This window comes from Gracilinanus agilis, chromosome 2, assembly GCF_016433145.1.
Source record: "Gracilinanus agilis isolate LMUSP501 chromosome 2, AgileGrace, whole genome shotgun sequence".
NCBI classification, from domain to species: Eukaryota; Metazoa; Chordata; class Mammalia; order Didelphimorphia; family Didelphidae; genus Gracilinanus; species Gracilinanus agilis.
Window position 1 is genome coordinate 302,690,661 of NC_058131.1, and position 14,481 is coordinate 302,705,141.

A 14,481-nucleotide genomic window follows, 5' to 3' on the forward strand; every position below is an offset into this window, starting at 1 on the left:
CCACATAGTACCAGTTCCACTTGTGACCACAGGAATACATTTTTGAGACAGATGACCTTTGAGTGTTAAAAATATAATTTCTAGCAGAAAATAATTTATTCACAAATTTAAGAGGCCTATGTAATCATTAAGCCCATGCACAGTTGGCATTGGCAAGCTACTTTCTTCTGAAGTCTTAAAAGTTTTAAATTCCAGCCATTTCATTCAAATTGCATTATATACTAGTCTATCACTCCCCACCTTTTAAAAGGATATTTTTGCTTCTTGAATATAACATAGAGCTTCCTCTGACTATTTTCTTTGTGATTAAATAACAAATGATCCAGCTCTCTGTGGCACAGATTAATCCCTAATGCACTTTCCTGTGTTGATGATTGCCCATTTTCAGATCATTCAAAAATCTTAACAGCTTTTAAACATTCCTAACATAATATTCACTGTAATCAATCCTACTTTTGTTTTAATGAAGTACTTTGGCATTAACTCTTCCCTAGGATTTCCATGTAAAGTTGTATTGAAGAATTGCTATTTTTTAATAGTCCCATTATAGTTCCAAGAGAATACACAGATACACACTTATCTTTATCCATTATATTTATATCATATGTATGTGTTGATGGAGAAAGAAATATGCAAAAGTCATATTTTTAAAATTGTAGTTTTTCTTCTTGTTTTGATATGTTTAGGGTTTGGAGTTTTTTTTTTTTTCCTTAAACAAAGCACTCATGGTCATGTCCACTTTTAGGAGTGTTTGACAAAGTTTTAAAATCACTTTTACCCAAGCATACATATAATTTTACTTTAATAACAAAAAGCATTTCTCAGTATCACAGGACCACTGAAGGAAATTTTAACTTAAATGACAATCTTTACCAACACTTATTTTGGGATCCATGAGTTTGAGATTCTTAGCTACACATTGGTTTAAATAATATTTAACTTTTCTGAGTCTTTCAAAGTATTTTTATAATTATTATTTTAATCATCTTAATTGACTACTGTTGTAAGATAAATTAATAAGATGTTTAAGGTTAGTTATTTGGGAGGCTTTGCAAGCAGGCCGGAGGAAAAACCTTTACTGTCAGCCATGGACATTCTAAATGAAATGAAGGGAAGCAAACTGTTTGCCCTTGAGGACTCGGGTCAAGCTGGGAAGGGGAGAGGGTGTGGACGCCTTTATCTGCCCAGTGAGGAGCCCAAAGAGTGTGGGATACCACTGAGAAGGAGATTCTGCAAGGAAAACATTGTGGCCTAGGTTGAGGATAGGACTTGGTTATCTATTGGTGGACAACAGGTCAATCTACCTTACTCCCTGGAGTCTGTTTTGGATTAACTGGCTGCTTTTGAACTTGTTCCTGTTACATCTGTGACCAGCTTTGAGCATCTCTGAACTTGTACTGTGAGAAACCCTCTTCAGCCCTCTTAGTCTAGGTAGTGAATAGCTCAGTTAGTTAAAATTTTAGTTAACTTTTAGGTTAGTCTGTTAGCATAGAAACATCCCTTTCCCTACTTCCCTCAGTCATTACCATTAAACACAATTTTGTTAGCACTTCCTGTCTCCTCTTAGTTATAAGAACCCACTACACTGGTTTTTCCCTGTTGGGCAGTTTGGCAGTTACAAGTCAACTGACATTCCTGAAACTCACATCCCCATTGGGTTTACCTGTGTTCCCCTGTCTGTCTTTCCCTGGTGAGGAGTGAGTATGTCCTTAGTTTATTATTTATTCCCCATTCCCAGTATCACCTTTTTTCACTACATAAAACAAAATTAGATATAAATAGCTATTTCCTAAATAAGCCTAATGTGATTTTTTTTCTTTAAGAATAGACCAGGTTTTCACATAAGCTCTGACTAATTTCCATTTTAAAAGCATAAAGATTAATGTAGTTTTAATATTCTAATGAGTCAGACCATTATTTTAAGACCAGACATAATCCCACAGTAAAAGTGCCATTATGTTGTCATTATGCTGACATTATAGTAAACAAAGCTACTAGAATGGTTTTGGAGTCCAGCTGTCCTTTACCATGACAGAATGTCCAATTTGACTGTCAACTTTCCTTTTATTTTTTAAAGAAATATTATAAAGTTCTATTTTTTCTGCAAAATAAATCTGCTATAATTATTGCTAGCCATAAAATGAAAATTTCATGTGACTAAAATTTTTAAAAATTGTTTGACATATTTTTTTGTTCATGTCTCACATGGAAGGTATATGATGTCAAATTTAATGTTAGTAAGAATATGTTATTCAGATAGAGTTTCCTTATGCAGGAGTCCCCAATATCAATAACATCATGAATCCATTCCCTACTTAAACTACTTTGGTAGTTTTGGACAAAGCTGTATTAGCTTATCTGGTTATAATACATAGGTGGGAGAAAACTTAGGGGATGAAAATATTTAAAATGATTATACTAGAGGTATAAGAAAAGAATTAAAAGTAATAGAATATATTTCAAGCATTATATGTTAACCATAGGAGGACTGAAATTATTGTTTCCACTCAGAGGCAGCATATGCTAGAATTTAGAAATAGCTGAATGTATATGATTTGTGACACCAAGTTACTCTTTGGTTCTAGGCTTGTCACTTGTCCTCTCTGAGTTTTATTTGCCTTATTTGTACCTCTACACATATTCCTTCTCCTCTGCCTCATAGTTGCCTAACAAAATGACATTACTTACCCCTAAATCTCATTTGCTTGCTATCTATAGAGTGTCTGTCTCCAGATAAAAATGAGCTTATTTTCTTGTATTTTGAGCATGTTTACTATAGATTAGTGGACTGCACTTTGGGGAAAGTATAATTAACATCCTTTGTAGAGGAGCAGACTGATTTGCCTAAGGTCATCCAGCTAGTAAGGAATAACTTGAATTCAGATCTTCTGACATGCAGATCAGTGTCATTTCTACAATACCATGCTACTTTCCCGCGCTTTTTTTTTGTATTATTATTATCTTGTATTTAGAATTATTATTTTTGTATTATTTTATTATCTTAATTATGTTTGTATATTTGTAATTTTGTATTATTATCTTGTAATTTAGAATTATGATGAGTTTTTATTAATTTCTCCTTTTTTATACTTAAGAGGAAAAGGGGCAATAATATTTTTCAGTAAGAGACCCCCTGCTGTGCAGGTTGGCAGTTGGTGACAGTTAAAAGGATGTGACTGAGTGTGGTTTGTAAATTGCAGAGCACTGGAAGGAGCTTTTTGTCTCTGGGTCTGCTGGGGAGAAGTGCTGCTAGCACTCTCTCTGCTTGGAGACAAAGAACTGAATTAAGGCCTTACTAGTCTTACGTATTTTTGATTAACTTGGCTAGTTAGATAGTGGTTATATTATCAGATAGAATAGGAGACTAGGGGAGGGCTTCCACCTAGCAGAAGATAGTCCTCTGAGGCATAGAAATGTAGGATTTTTTAGAAAAATTTAGTTCGGATTGGGATCTCGGGTATAGTTACAAGCTATTGTAATATTACTTTTACTTTCTTCCTTTCTATTTCCTATCCTTATTTCCTAATAATAAACTAAGTGTTTTACATTTGATAAATTGCACACTGGCTTTTGTTCAAACTCCTACTCCCCCCCAAAATAAATTTAACCCTTCATAATTATCATATAATTGCTCTTTATAAGACAATAAATCTCAAAATGTTAAAATGTTATCTGCCTTGCGTGTTGTAGTGGTGAAAAAAGGAGGATGGGAAAGGTAGGAGAAAGGAAAGGAAAGGAAGGGGAAGGAAGGTAGTCAGGTCCCCTCAGCTCAGGTAGAGAAATTAACCCCTGAGCCTTTTAGAAGTAGGCTAAGAGCAGAATAAAATCAGGCTAGTCTCCAGGGATATTTAGCTAGGTTTATTTAGGATTAGAAAAGAAAGGTTTGGTAAAGCTAGTAGTTAGATCTCTGGCAGCTATGTCGGGACCAAAGCTCTCAGGGGCAAAAGGTGCTCTCTGGGGAAAACGGCTCTCCAGAGAAAAAGGCGCCCAAACCTGCACCCCCTCTCTTCTTCTATACTTTCTCAGATACCTCCCACAAAGGAAATGGGACGTGTCTGAGGAAGTTCAGTTAAAGAACCCTGGGAGGTTATCTCCCAGGGTTCAGAACATTTCAAAATGCACTATATTAATATAACATTTTCACATTTGATTTTATATATGTAATAGTTTAAATCAGAAAATAGTATATCAAACTATATATGTAGTATTAACCCTTTTTAAATGAAAACTGGATCATGAAATAAGATTGGATTTCCTTCTGAAAAGCCTGCCATAAGACTAAGACTGTTAAAAATTTTTCAATTGATTCATTAACTATTAATATATTCTTGTCTATCACTATAAATGTTATTTACCCTGGTGCTGAATGTGCATATCACATTGACTATTAAAAATGTACAATTGTACCTTTTTTTTTTTCCAGATTTGTTCCTTACTACAATATCAAGGTCCAATACCATTCAGTTTGAGATATGGGAAAACAAGGTAAGAAATCTTTAAAAGTTGGGCTTTTTAAAACCATGACTTGCAGCAAAAGCACATAAACTAAAGGAAATATAATCAAAGTAATCACCCTCATATTGGTTTCAGAAATAAATAGAACAGGCATTAAGAGCCTGTAGTTGCATTGTTGCATTCAAACTGCTGAAGGAAATGATTCACTCAGCATCAATTCCTCTGCAGGTTTTTAGCACAACTGCCAATTAAACCAATCAGTCTACCCTAATGTGCATGTTAACAGGGTTCCTGCAGTGTTGTCAGCTGTTCTAAGAGGTTACTGTCATTTAATTTGTCAGCATGATGGTTTATGAAGAAAAATCTTTTTTAGGGACTAATTTCTCCTCCTTGCCTCCAGGCTTATATATTTTTAGTCTGGTTTAAACATGACTAAAAGAAATGAGATTTAGATATGAACTTACTGCCAAATTGAATGGATTGAATTATTTCTCCCAGTAAGATGTGGTTCTGAATGTTACCTTAAAAAAACACCCAAATCAGTTGGAGAGGTTGGTAATTTTTAGATTTCATAAGAGAATAATTCACTAGAGTCAGACTGAAATCTTTGAAATAGGAACAGGATGTCTTAATTTTCTAAATTTCAGTCAATTTTAACTTAGTAATCCTTTATTGGATCTAAATCGGTCCTATGATCCTTACTATTTTACTATTAGGGTAATTAAAAGATGGACAATAAGGTTTATCAGAAATACTTAACTTCCTTTTTTATAATTTACCACATTCTTCTGCAGGGTATTAAACATAGTAGGTGTTTAACAAACATTTATTGATTTGTTGATTTGGAGAAATTTTACAAATAATGTTAGAGATTTTATAGGAATTTGGCAGTTAAAAACATTCCTCTCACCAACTGAATACACTAATTTGAGGAGACATCAATTGGCAACCATATTTTAAACCCAAGATTTAATCTTTCTATCCAAAGGGAAAGAGAAGTGAACATGTCAAGTTGAATGTTACTCTTGTGAATTCAACAAATGAAAAGAAAATCTGACTGTGAAGTACACAATAATAATAGACTTCATATTTGTGTTCATTCACCAAACATGTACTAAACACCTTTTTACTATGTATACATGATTATGTTGAAAGAGATAAAAATTAAGAGAATTACTTTTTCATGGCACTTACTGTTCAACTTTAAAATATATAAATGAAAACATGTTCTTTGTATGACTTGAATGTATACGGTTTTTAATTTTTGTTATTATTATGTGGGAAAATCATAAAAAGTGATTTTTTTGCAGGTTTACATGCTTTAACTGATAAGGTAGAAAAGTACAAGACATGAATATAATTATTATAGAAAAATAAATTTTAAAAGTATTCAGTTGTCAAACAAAATCATTTATGCCATGAGTAAAATTATTTCCCCTGTATATATGTTGTTATACCATATAACTTAGCTTATATATTACAGTAGAATCATATATCTATATCAGTGATTCCCAAAGTGGGCGCCACTGCCCCCTGGTGGGTGCTGCAGCAATCCAGGAGGAGCAATGATAGCCACAGGTGCATTTGGGGGCGGTGAATAACTAAGGGGGCAGTGATAGTATGTGACAGGGGGCGCTAAGTAACATTTTTTTCTGGAAAGGGAGTGGTAGGCCAAAAAAGTTTGGGAACCACTGATCTATATCATTCCTGACTCCCAATACCAGTAAAATAATATATATCTATGATGCTTATTTATATTTTCATGTAACAGAATTCTGTCTTTTGCCCATTTTTATTTTCTCTACTTCATTTCTCCTTTGGTCAGTTTATGACTTCAGTTATCACCTATATGCCACAAATCCAAAGTCCCTGTCTCTGTTCTAGTTTCTGTTCGGAATTTCAGTGTCTTCAGGTCTGCTGGTTTTATCTACTTGAATCAACTATGGGACTCTAAGCTCTACATATCCAAAATTGAATTCATTATCTTTCCCAGAAAACTTCTAATTTCTCTTTTAATAGTACATTTATCTTCTCAGACACCTGACCTCATAGTCTTAAAGATATCTTATTCTTTCTAATCTCTTACTCTATATATCCATCCATTTGCTAATTGCTGTCACTCTTCTGTCTCAGCTTAAGACTTTACCTCCTGATTGAGAAAACTGAAGCAATCTACTGTGAACTTTTACTCCCCACTATCTCAAAATCCTTTGACATCATCTCCATTTTCTCCTTCTTTCCCCAGTCCTTGATAATGAAGTGACTGTTCTCTTTGCCAAACCAACTTTTTTCTACATGTGTCCTTGATTCTGTCCCCTTTTGTCCTCTGTAACATATTGTGACCTTAAAAATCCTTACTCTAATCTTTACCCTTCCCCTATCCCCTCATTTTTTCTCTATTTTTAAATGTGACTGAATCTCCGTCATCATTAAAGAACTTTCACTAAAGACTTTCCTTCAAGCTATTCTCCTATATTTCTGTCCCTTTTCTCAGACAAATTCCTAGAAAAAGTTGTCTATACTCATTGCCTCTCTTTCTCCTCTCACTTTTATCTCAGATCTTGGCAATCTGGCCAGCTTCTGATCTCACCACTCAGTTGAAACTTTTCTTCCAAAAATTACCCATAATATCTTAATTGGCAAATCTGATGGACTTTTTTCAGTAATGTTCTTTCTCTATCATCTACTATTTTCTACATTTGTCACTGTTTACAACCTTGTCCATCTGAATACCCTTTGATCTTTCATGATACTACTCTTCTATTTCTCTTACCTTTTTTTTAGTCACTTTTTCTTTTTAATATCACTTACCAACAATTCATTTAAATAATAATAACATTTTGTAGAAATCCACAGGGATTTTAGCAGGGAAGAGAATCTTATACCTCTCAATTTTGGAATCCATCCTACTACCTCACAATTTTCCTTAGCTTTTCTTCCCACCCTAGACTCTGCTTTACCACTGTACCTGTGTGAGAAGTATTTCCAAGGCCCCATCCAGGCATTTAGGCTTTACCAATTACATTTTTTTCCAAAAGGAAGGCCAAGTAAGATAAAATATTTAGTGATCCAGGACTAGAACTGAACAGTAGGAAAATTGGTAGATGGGGGGGAAGATACAGTTTAAAGTTAGGTAAGGACCTAAAGACCAGAATTGAACAGTAGGAGTATGGAGGGGAAGAGAGTAGATGGTCACAGAGAGAGTGAAAATCCAGGGGAGATCAAGTGTCCTAGGAAAAATATTAGGAGGGCTTTGGGGTAACAAGAATACTTATAAGGGAATAGAAGCAAATTAATTCATGAAAGCCTGGAGGTGGGAGGAGCTGAGGTATAAGAAGTTAGGGTTAGGAGAAACAGTGCTGAGAAGAACTGGGAGAGGGAAAGACTAAGTTGTAGGGCCTTAGAGAAGTGAGAAAAGGGATGGCCAGAGCTTTGCCTGAAATCTGGAAAAGCAATCTTGTGGTCAAGGAGCATCACTGCACTTGCAAGAGTACAAAATATCTAAGGAAGGATGCAACCTTGAAATGTGCCAAGCAGAGAGTGCAGATCTTCAGGAATACTCCTGGCCATAGGGGTAGTAGCCCTGACACCTAACAGAATCTGAGTTGTGGGCCTGAGGAGTTGGTCGCTATTACTGAGAACTCCAGGCAGTGCAGAGCAAAGGAACCATCCACAAGCACATCCATCTTCAGGAAGATAGCCCTCATCAAAGTGTACCTGACAGCAAAGGTAGTAGAGGACAGTCCTGGTAATTAAATTCTGCACTCTTGGTGTCATAACTTAAAGCTATTAGGTGCTATTGATCTTGGTCTCCTCATAGTCACTCATAGTCCTATCCATACCAGCCTGAGCCCCATCCATCCTGGCCTTTGCATGAACTTCATGGTAGGGTACATTCGCTTTTTGAGTCTGAGCTTTATGACCCTTCACAGCACAGAGAAGACATGCCCTTCTCTTTTGGGTAGGAGCTAGATCCTGACTTTGGGATATCATTTCTAACAGTGCCTCAGCCTCTTTCTCCTCCACCATCTCTTACTGGTCTACCTGGGAGAATGGGGATGCCTGGTTCCTCAAGCTGATAACCACTAACAGGAGGCCCAGGGTAGGTAGCAGGGTAACTAGTTCCCCACTTTTCCATTTTCACTCCTAACTTCTATGAGTGGCCATGGGATTTGGAGAATGTGCTTCACAATCTCCTTCATAAGGATCATAGGAAATGGGTGAGGAGGTCCTTCTAACTTTTTATCCACTCCTTTTCAACCTCTTGCTGCTTCCTCATCCAGATCACATCCCCTCTCTGAACATGTTCACCAGCTCTGTCTTGAGTATTTTGTTTTTCTCACTTAGAACTTTTTCTCTCTCAGTGGCCTCATCAGTTTCCCAGAGACCAATAATTTTTATTCTAATGTCTCCCAACTCTATATATCCAGTCTTCCACCTGAGCTTGAGTCCTCCATTCCCAATTATCTATAGAATGTTTCAAATTCTTTGTCTTAGAAACATTCAAGCTCAACTGGTCCAAAATGAAACTCATTACCTCTTTCTTCAAACCCATCTTCCATACTTCTCTATTTCTCTTGAAAGCCTTACCATTCTTCTGTTCTCCCAGAACAGGTTTGTAACCTTAGAGTTATTCTCACCTCTTCACCATCTGTCACCCTTTCTATTCAGTCAGTTGCCAAATCTTGCAATGTCTACCTCCATTACTTTACTCACATCTTGATACCTCTACTCACATAAGTGACTCCATAGTTAAGACACCAATCAGTTGCCAAATCTTTCCAAGTCTCCTTCCATAATATTTCTCTCTTCAGTCCTTTCTCTCTACCTACATAGCTATCAACTTAATTCAGATCCCATCCACTCTCACCTATGTTATTGTAGAGGCCCTCTAATTTTAATTGGGGATAATGTCAAATGATTGAGACAATCTCAAGTTTCTGCTCACTTTAGGTCATCCTCCATACTGCTTGCAGAGGAATTTTCCTTAAGCATAAATCTAATCAAATCATGTCAATAAAGTCTAATGGTTTCCTATTGCCCCTAGAATCAAATATTAACTCCTCTGTTTAGCTTGTAAAGCCCTTCACAACATTGCCCAAAGTTATTTTTCCAGCTTCATTGTGCATTATTCCTCCCACACTCCACATTGCAAATAAACATGTTATCTCTTCTCCACACAGAGCATTCTGTTTCCTATCTCTTTGTCTTTGTGCCGGTTATGCCTTAAACATACTCCTTCCTTACCTCTCTTATAGATTATTTTTCCTTTTAGCTACAGCTCAGGCAATATCTTCTATATCAAGCCTTTCTGATCTCTTTAAGTGCTAGTTCTATCTTCCTAAATTACCTTGTATTTAGTTACAGTACTTTATATTGACTTGTAATTATTCTGTATAGACATGTTCCTTTTTTAAAAAAAAACCTTGCTTTCTGTCTTAGTGACAACTCTTAAGACAGAAGGCCAAGGGCTAGGCAAGTAGGGTGAAGTGATTTGCCCAGGTCACCCAGCTAGGAAGTGTCTGAGATCATTTTTGAACCCAGGTCCTTTGTACTTCAGGCTTGGCTCTCTGTCCACTGTGCCACTTAGCTGCCTTGGCATATGTCCTTAGACCAAAAAAGTAGGATTGTGTCAGGTTATGAAATAATCTTTAAATGCTAAGCAAAAGCATTTTTATTGGATTCTGGGAAAACTGGAAATCACTGAGTTTATTCAGTGATAATGTCAGACATTCACTCTAAGTAAATCCCCTTGTAAAGGATGAATTGGAGTAGAGAGACCTAAGACAGAGAAAACAGTTAGAAAGTTCTTATTAATAGTTTGGGAAGGAAATAAAATAAAGTCTGAACTGGAAAATATGAGTGAAGATGAGGGGTTAAATGCAAGATGTAACAACTATTTCACATATGTTCTCTTGATGACATGGCCCACTTGAATCATATCAAACTTTCATTAAAGTTATTTTCCCCCTTTTGTTCACTTGTTTTATGAATTAATACTACTCATAACATTTTGCCATTTTTCTCCATAAGATTTAGCAAACACATTTATAATATAAGGTGATCCTTTGGCTACTATATTTGTCCACAACAAGGTGATTCAATGTTTGATAACTGAGGTTTCTAGGTCTTTTAATACCTTGTCTTGATTGCAATTAATTTTTATACATTAAACTTCCTTAACAGATGCTTATAGTATGGGTGCATATTTGTTCTTTTATTAATCTTCCCCTATAGGGAAATTAATTACTTGTTTAAATAGATCAGGTTAGAATTCCCTTAGTTGTAGAAAGTATCTTCTCATTTTTAATATTTTTTCTAATTTTAATCCTTGCTTTTTTCAAGTCAGTGGAAAATTACTCCCTTGTCAGTAACTAGTAGTTTTCTTGTTTATTAAAATATAAGATTCATTTTTTTGTAATATTAAATGTTCACCATATCTGCTACCACTTGGCTCTTATTAAAGCAGGTATTCATGCTATATTAGTATGAGGCTACCAGTCTTTGAAGTCTCTTTTCTTATTGCTGAACTATTCAACAAAATATTTTTCACTCTTCTTTCCTATGCCTACATTTGTATTGTCCAGTTACTAATGTATGTGTTGTTTTTGTTTGGGAGATCTTATTATTGTTTTCAAAATGTCTCCACATAAATATACAACAGTGGTTCCCAGACTTTTTTGGCCTACCGCCCCCTTTCCAGAAAAAAATATTACTTAGCCCCCTGGAAATTAATTTTTTTATTTTAATAGCAATTAATAGGAAAGATAAATGCACCTGTGGCCATCACTTCTCCCCTGTATCGCTGCATCACCCAGCAGGGGGCAGTGGCACCCACTTTGGGAATCCCTGATATATAAGAAGTAAAGGTTTATAGACTGAAACAATGTCCATGGTGATTCTTTTGAAAGTGCTTACCCCTGGCATTGCAAATACAAGATGACTAAATATCCTATGAAATAATATTTTGTTGCCTTTGGATATACACATTAAGTCACCTTAGCCAACTCCTTCATTTGTCTCTACAAGAAGAACCCATGAGCTGTCCTTCCATTGAGTTACATTTTCCTTTTGTCTCCTGGCTTCATTCATACTAGAATGTCTAGTCTGATGTAATTCTTTTTCTCTAATAGTAGGTTCACTTTTTGAACCCTAAATAAAGATTTCATTTAAAGTACACAAAATTAATTTAGTGAATGTGAAATCCTCAGAACTACACGAATATTGGCACCTTCTACCTCCTGCCTTTTTGCCAGCATCCCGGAAGAAGATCAAGGGACCACCCAGGACTAAAAATCATGGGTTATCATGACCAGAAAATTCATCACCAAGCAGCAGCCTACTACTAATAAACCTCTCCATACTTTCTAGGCTAAGTCTCAAAAAAGGGATTTTAATTTGTTGCAAAGGCAGTACATCAAGCTTTTCCAGCCTTATACAACCTCTCAGGATGGAATTATAGGACCCTGGGCCACTGACCTTCATGAAGCATTAGAGTAGCATTTTTATTTATATTTTCAAGAGCGTCTCACAGATTTTCTAACATAGCTATATCTGTGTTTAACAGGATGGAAATTATTCTTCTGCCACTTACATAATTGAGAAACCCCAAAACATGAAGTTGGTTGGTCAGTCAGCATTTGCAGACTTTGGTAAGAATGATTATTTACTTGGATCCTCCTTCCTCCCTTACTCTTAGAAAAACATGAGATCTTTTCCCTTTCTACTTAAAATCAATTTTGGTTACTTTTCCTGTGTATTGGAGAGTATCTCTAATATCTCTAATATCTCCTGTTTCTCAAGAACCACTGCAGTTGGGGGAAAAATAATACCAATGAACTTAAGTTTAAACCAAGACTGAGATTCAATTATTATATAATCTACTCTCATGAAGATTCACATGAAACTATTCCTATATGATATGTTTCAGTAATATAACTATTTTTAAAATAAAAATATAAAATGGAGGGGGTTTTCCTCTTATAAATCCAAGCACTAGAGAAGTAGCATGCTATAGTGGTTAGAGTACTGAACTTGGAGTCAGGAAGACCTGTAATAAAATCTCAACTTAGGTATTTACAAATTCATTTACTGTGAGCAAAGTCACTTAACTTCTTCATGCCTCAGTTTCCTCCTCTGCCTCAAATTAGTCAGTTGGAGTGGATATCCTCTAAGATTCCCTTCAATTAATAATTTCTGATCCTATAAAGTAGAAATATCTACTATGTAATTAAAAGGAAATTCTTAACCAGGATGTAGGCACATGCATACATGAATGTGTATTGGTGTGTATATGAATATTTATACATACAAACATGTGTCTATAAAATGGATATTGAAAAGTAGATTTAAAGTATTTCATGAATTTTCTATATTTCTTAGACTTTTCCTAATGTATATAATTTTGTTATTTAATGAAAAATATTTGCTTTATGTTTCTTTACCATTTGCAATGCTTCTTGGCTTTTTTCCTTTATTTACTTGTTTATAGAGGCATTTCATAATATTTAAGAGAACAAAATGTGGAATCTTAGTCAAATTTCTCCCAAAAAAGCTGATCAGAATGATAATATTTCTATGTTCTAATTTGCAAAGACCATATTAGATTTAAACCAGAACAGACACCATTACAATTGCACAGTTCATGAAGGTAATAGATCATAGATTCAGATCAAGAAGGAACCTCAGAAATCATTTGGTTCAACACCTTTATTTTACCAGTTAGGAAACATATTTAGCAGTTTAACATAACTTGTCTAGGCTTACACAGATCTTAACTAACGGACTTAAAATTTAAACCTAGGTTCTCTTTTTCCAAATCCAGCATGCTTTCTCATCTACAGCATACTACATCTCTATTTTTAAGCTATTCCAAAAATCAAAGTAAATCTAACCTCATGACTCCTTTTATAAAAACATCCTGAATTCTCAGTCGAGAATTTCCATCAGAAACCAAGTAACTTTCCCCTCTATTAGCTTTAGTTTCAGTTTGATTTTAGGTTCCCAATTTGATTACAACCATTCAAAAAATCTTATGACTATTTGACAATCTGTTCAGGATAACATAAAGATAATTCCTAAATTAGGTAGTTTAACTAAATAATAAATATCTAACGCCCCTACCCACTCTGCAGTTCTTCGACTCTTTTTTTCCAAATCAATTACCATAATCATTGATAAATGGAAAGTTTCATTTATAGTACTACATTTTCATGAAGTAGTCTATAGGTAATAGTTTAAACATTTTTAAATATATATTGATTTTACTGAAACCTCTAATCATTCTTATACTGTTTATAACAATACCATGTGTATTTTCTATAGTGCATCTAAACATCTTCCCTCTTTATTTAGTCATCGTTTAGTTTTATAGTCCAAATGTTACTTCTACACAAGTGCAATCCTTGAGTATTTCATTATTCTCTCGTCCAAGAGTTTTTTGATAAAATTCTGTGCTCCATAATTCTAAAGTTGAAAATCTTCAGAAACTGATAACATTTTTAAATAAAAGGTCCATTTAAAATCCATTTCCTTGGGGCAGCTGGGTGACTCAGTGGATTGAGAGCTAGACCCAGAGACAGGAGGTCCTAGATTCAAATCTGGCCTCAGACACTTCCTAGCTGTGTGACCCTGGGCAAGTCACTTGACCCTCATTGCCTAGCCCTTACCACTCTTCTGCCTTGGAATCAATACCCAGTATTGACTCCAAGATGGAAGGTAAGGGTTTTTAAAAAATCCATTTCTTTTCCCTATTATTTTAAGAATCAAATGTAAAACTCCCCTGTTTAATTATTTAAAGCCCTTCACAAGAGACCCCAACCCATCTTTATTCCCTTATTATTTATGTTTACACTATATGGATATATTTTTTAAAATTGGGATTGTAGATATGTATGTTTCTCTATATATGAAAATCATAGATTTAGAGCTAGAAGGGACCATAGAAATTATTTAGTTCAGCCTTCACATTTTATTGATTAGAAACAGGTTCAGCAGTGTCATATCATTTTCCCAGGGTCACATAGG

The 14,481-nt window shown here is 35.0% G+C and overlaps 1 protein-coding gene across 1 annotated transcript in view; it reads left to right on the forward strand.

The window, feature by feature from the left end:
- Positions 1-14,481, forward strand: part of ITFG1 (integrin alpha FG-GAP repeat containing 1) — a 262,800-nt gene that overhangs the window by 89,179 nt on the left and 159,140 nt on the right. The window contains exons 7-8 of the mRNA XM_044659729.1: positions 4,424-4,485; positions 12,023-12,120. Of these exons, the coding sequence (XP_044515664.1) occupies positions 4,424-4,485; positions 12,023-12,120 (160 nt within the window). The remainder of the gene's footprint in view (positions 1-4,423; positions 4,486-12,022; positions 12,121-14,481) is intronic.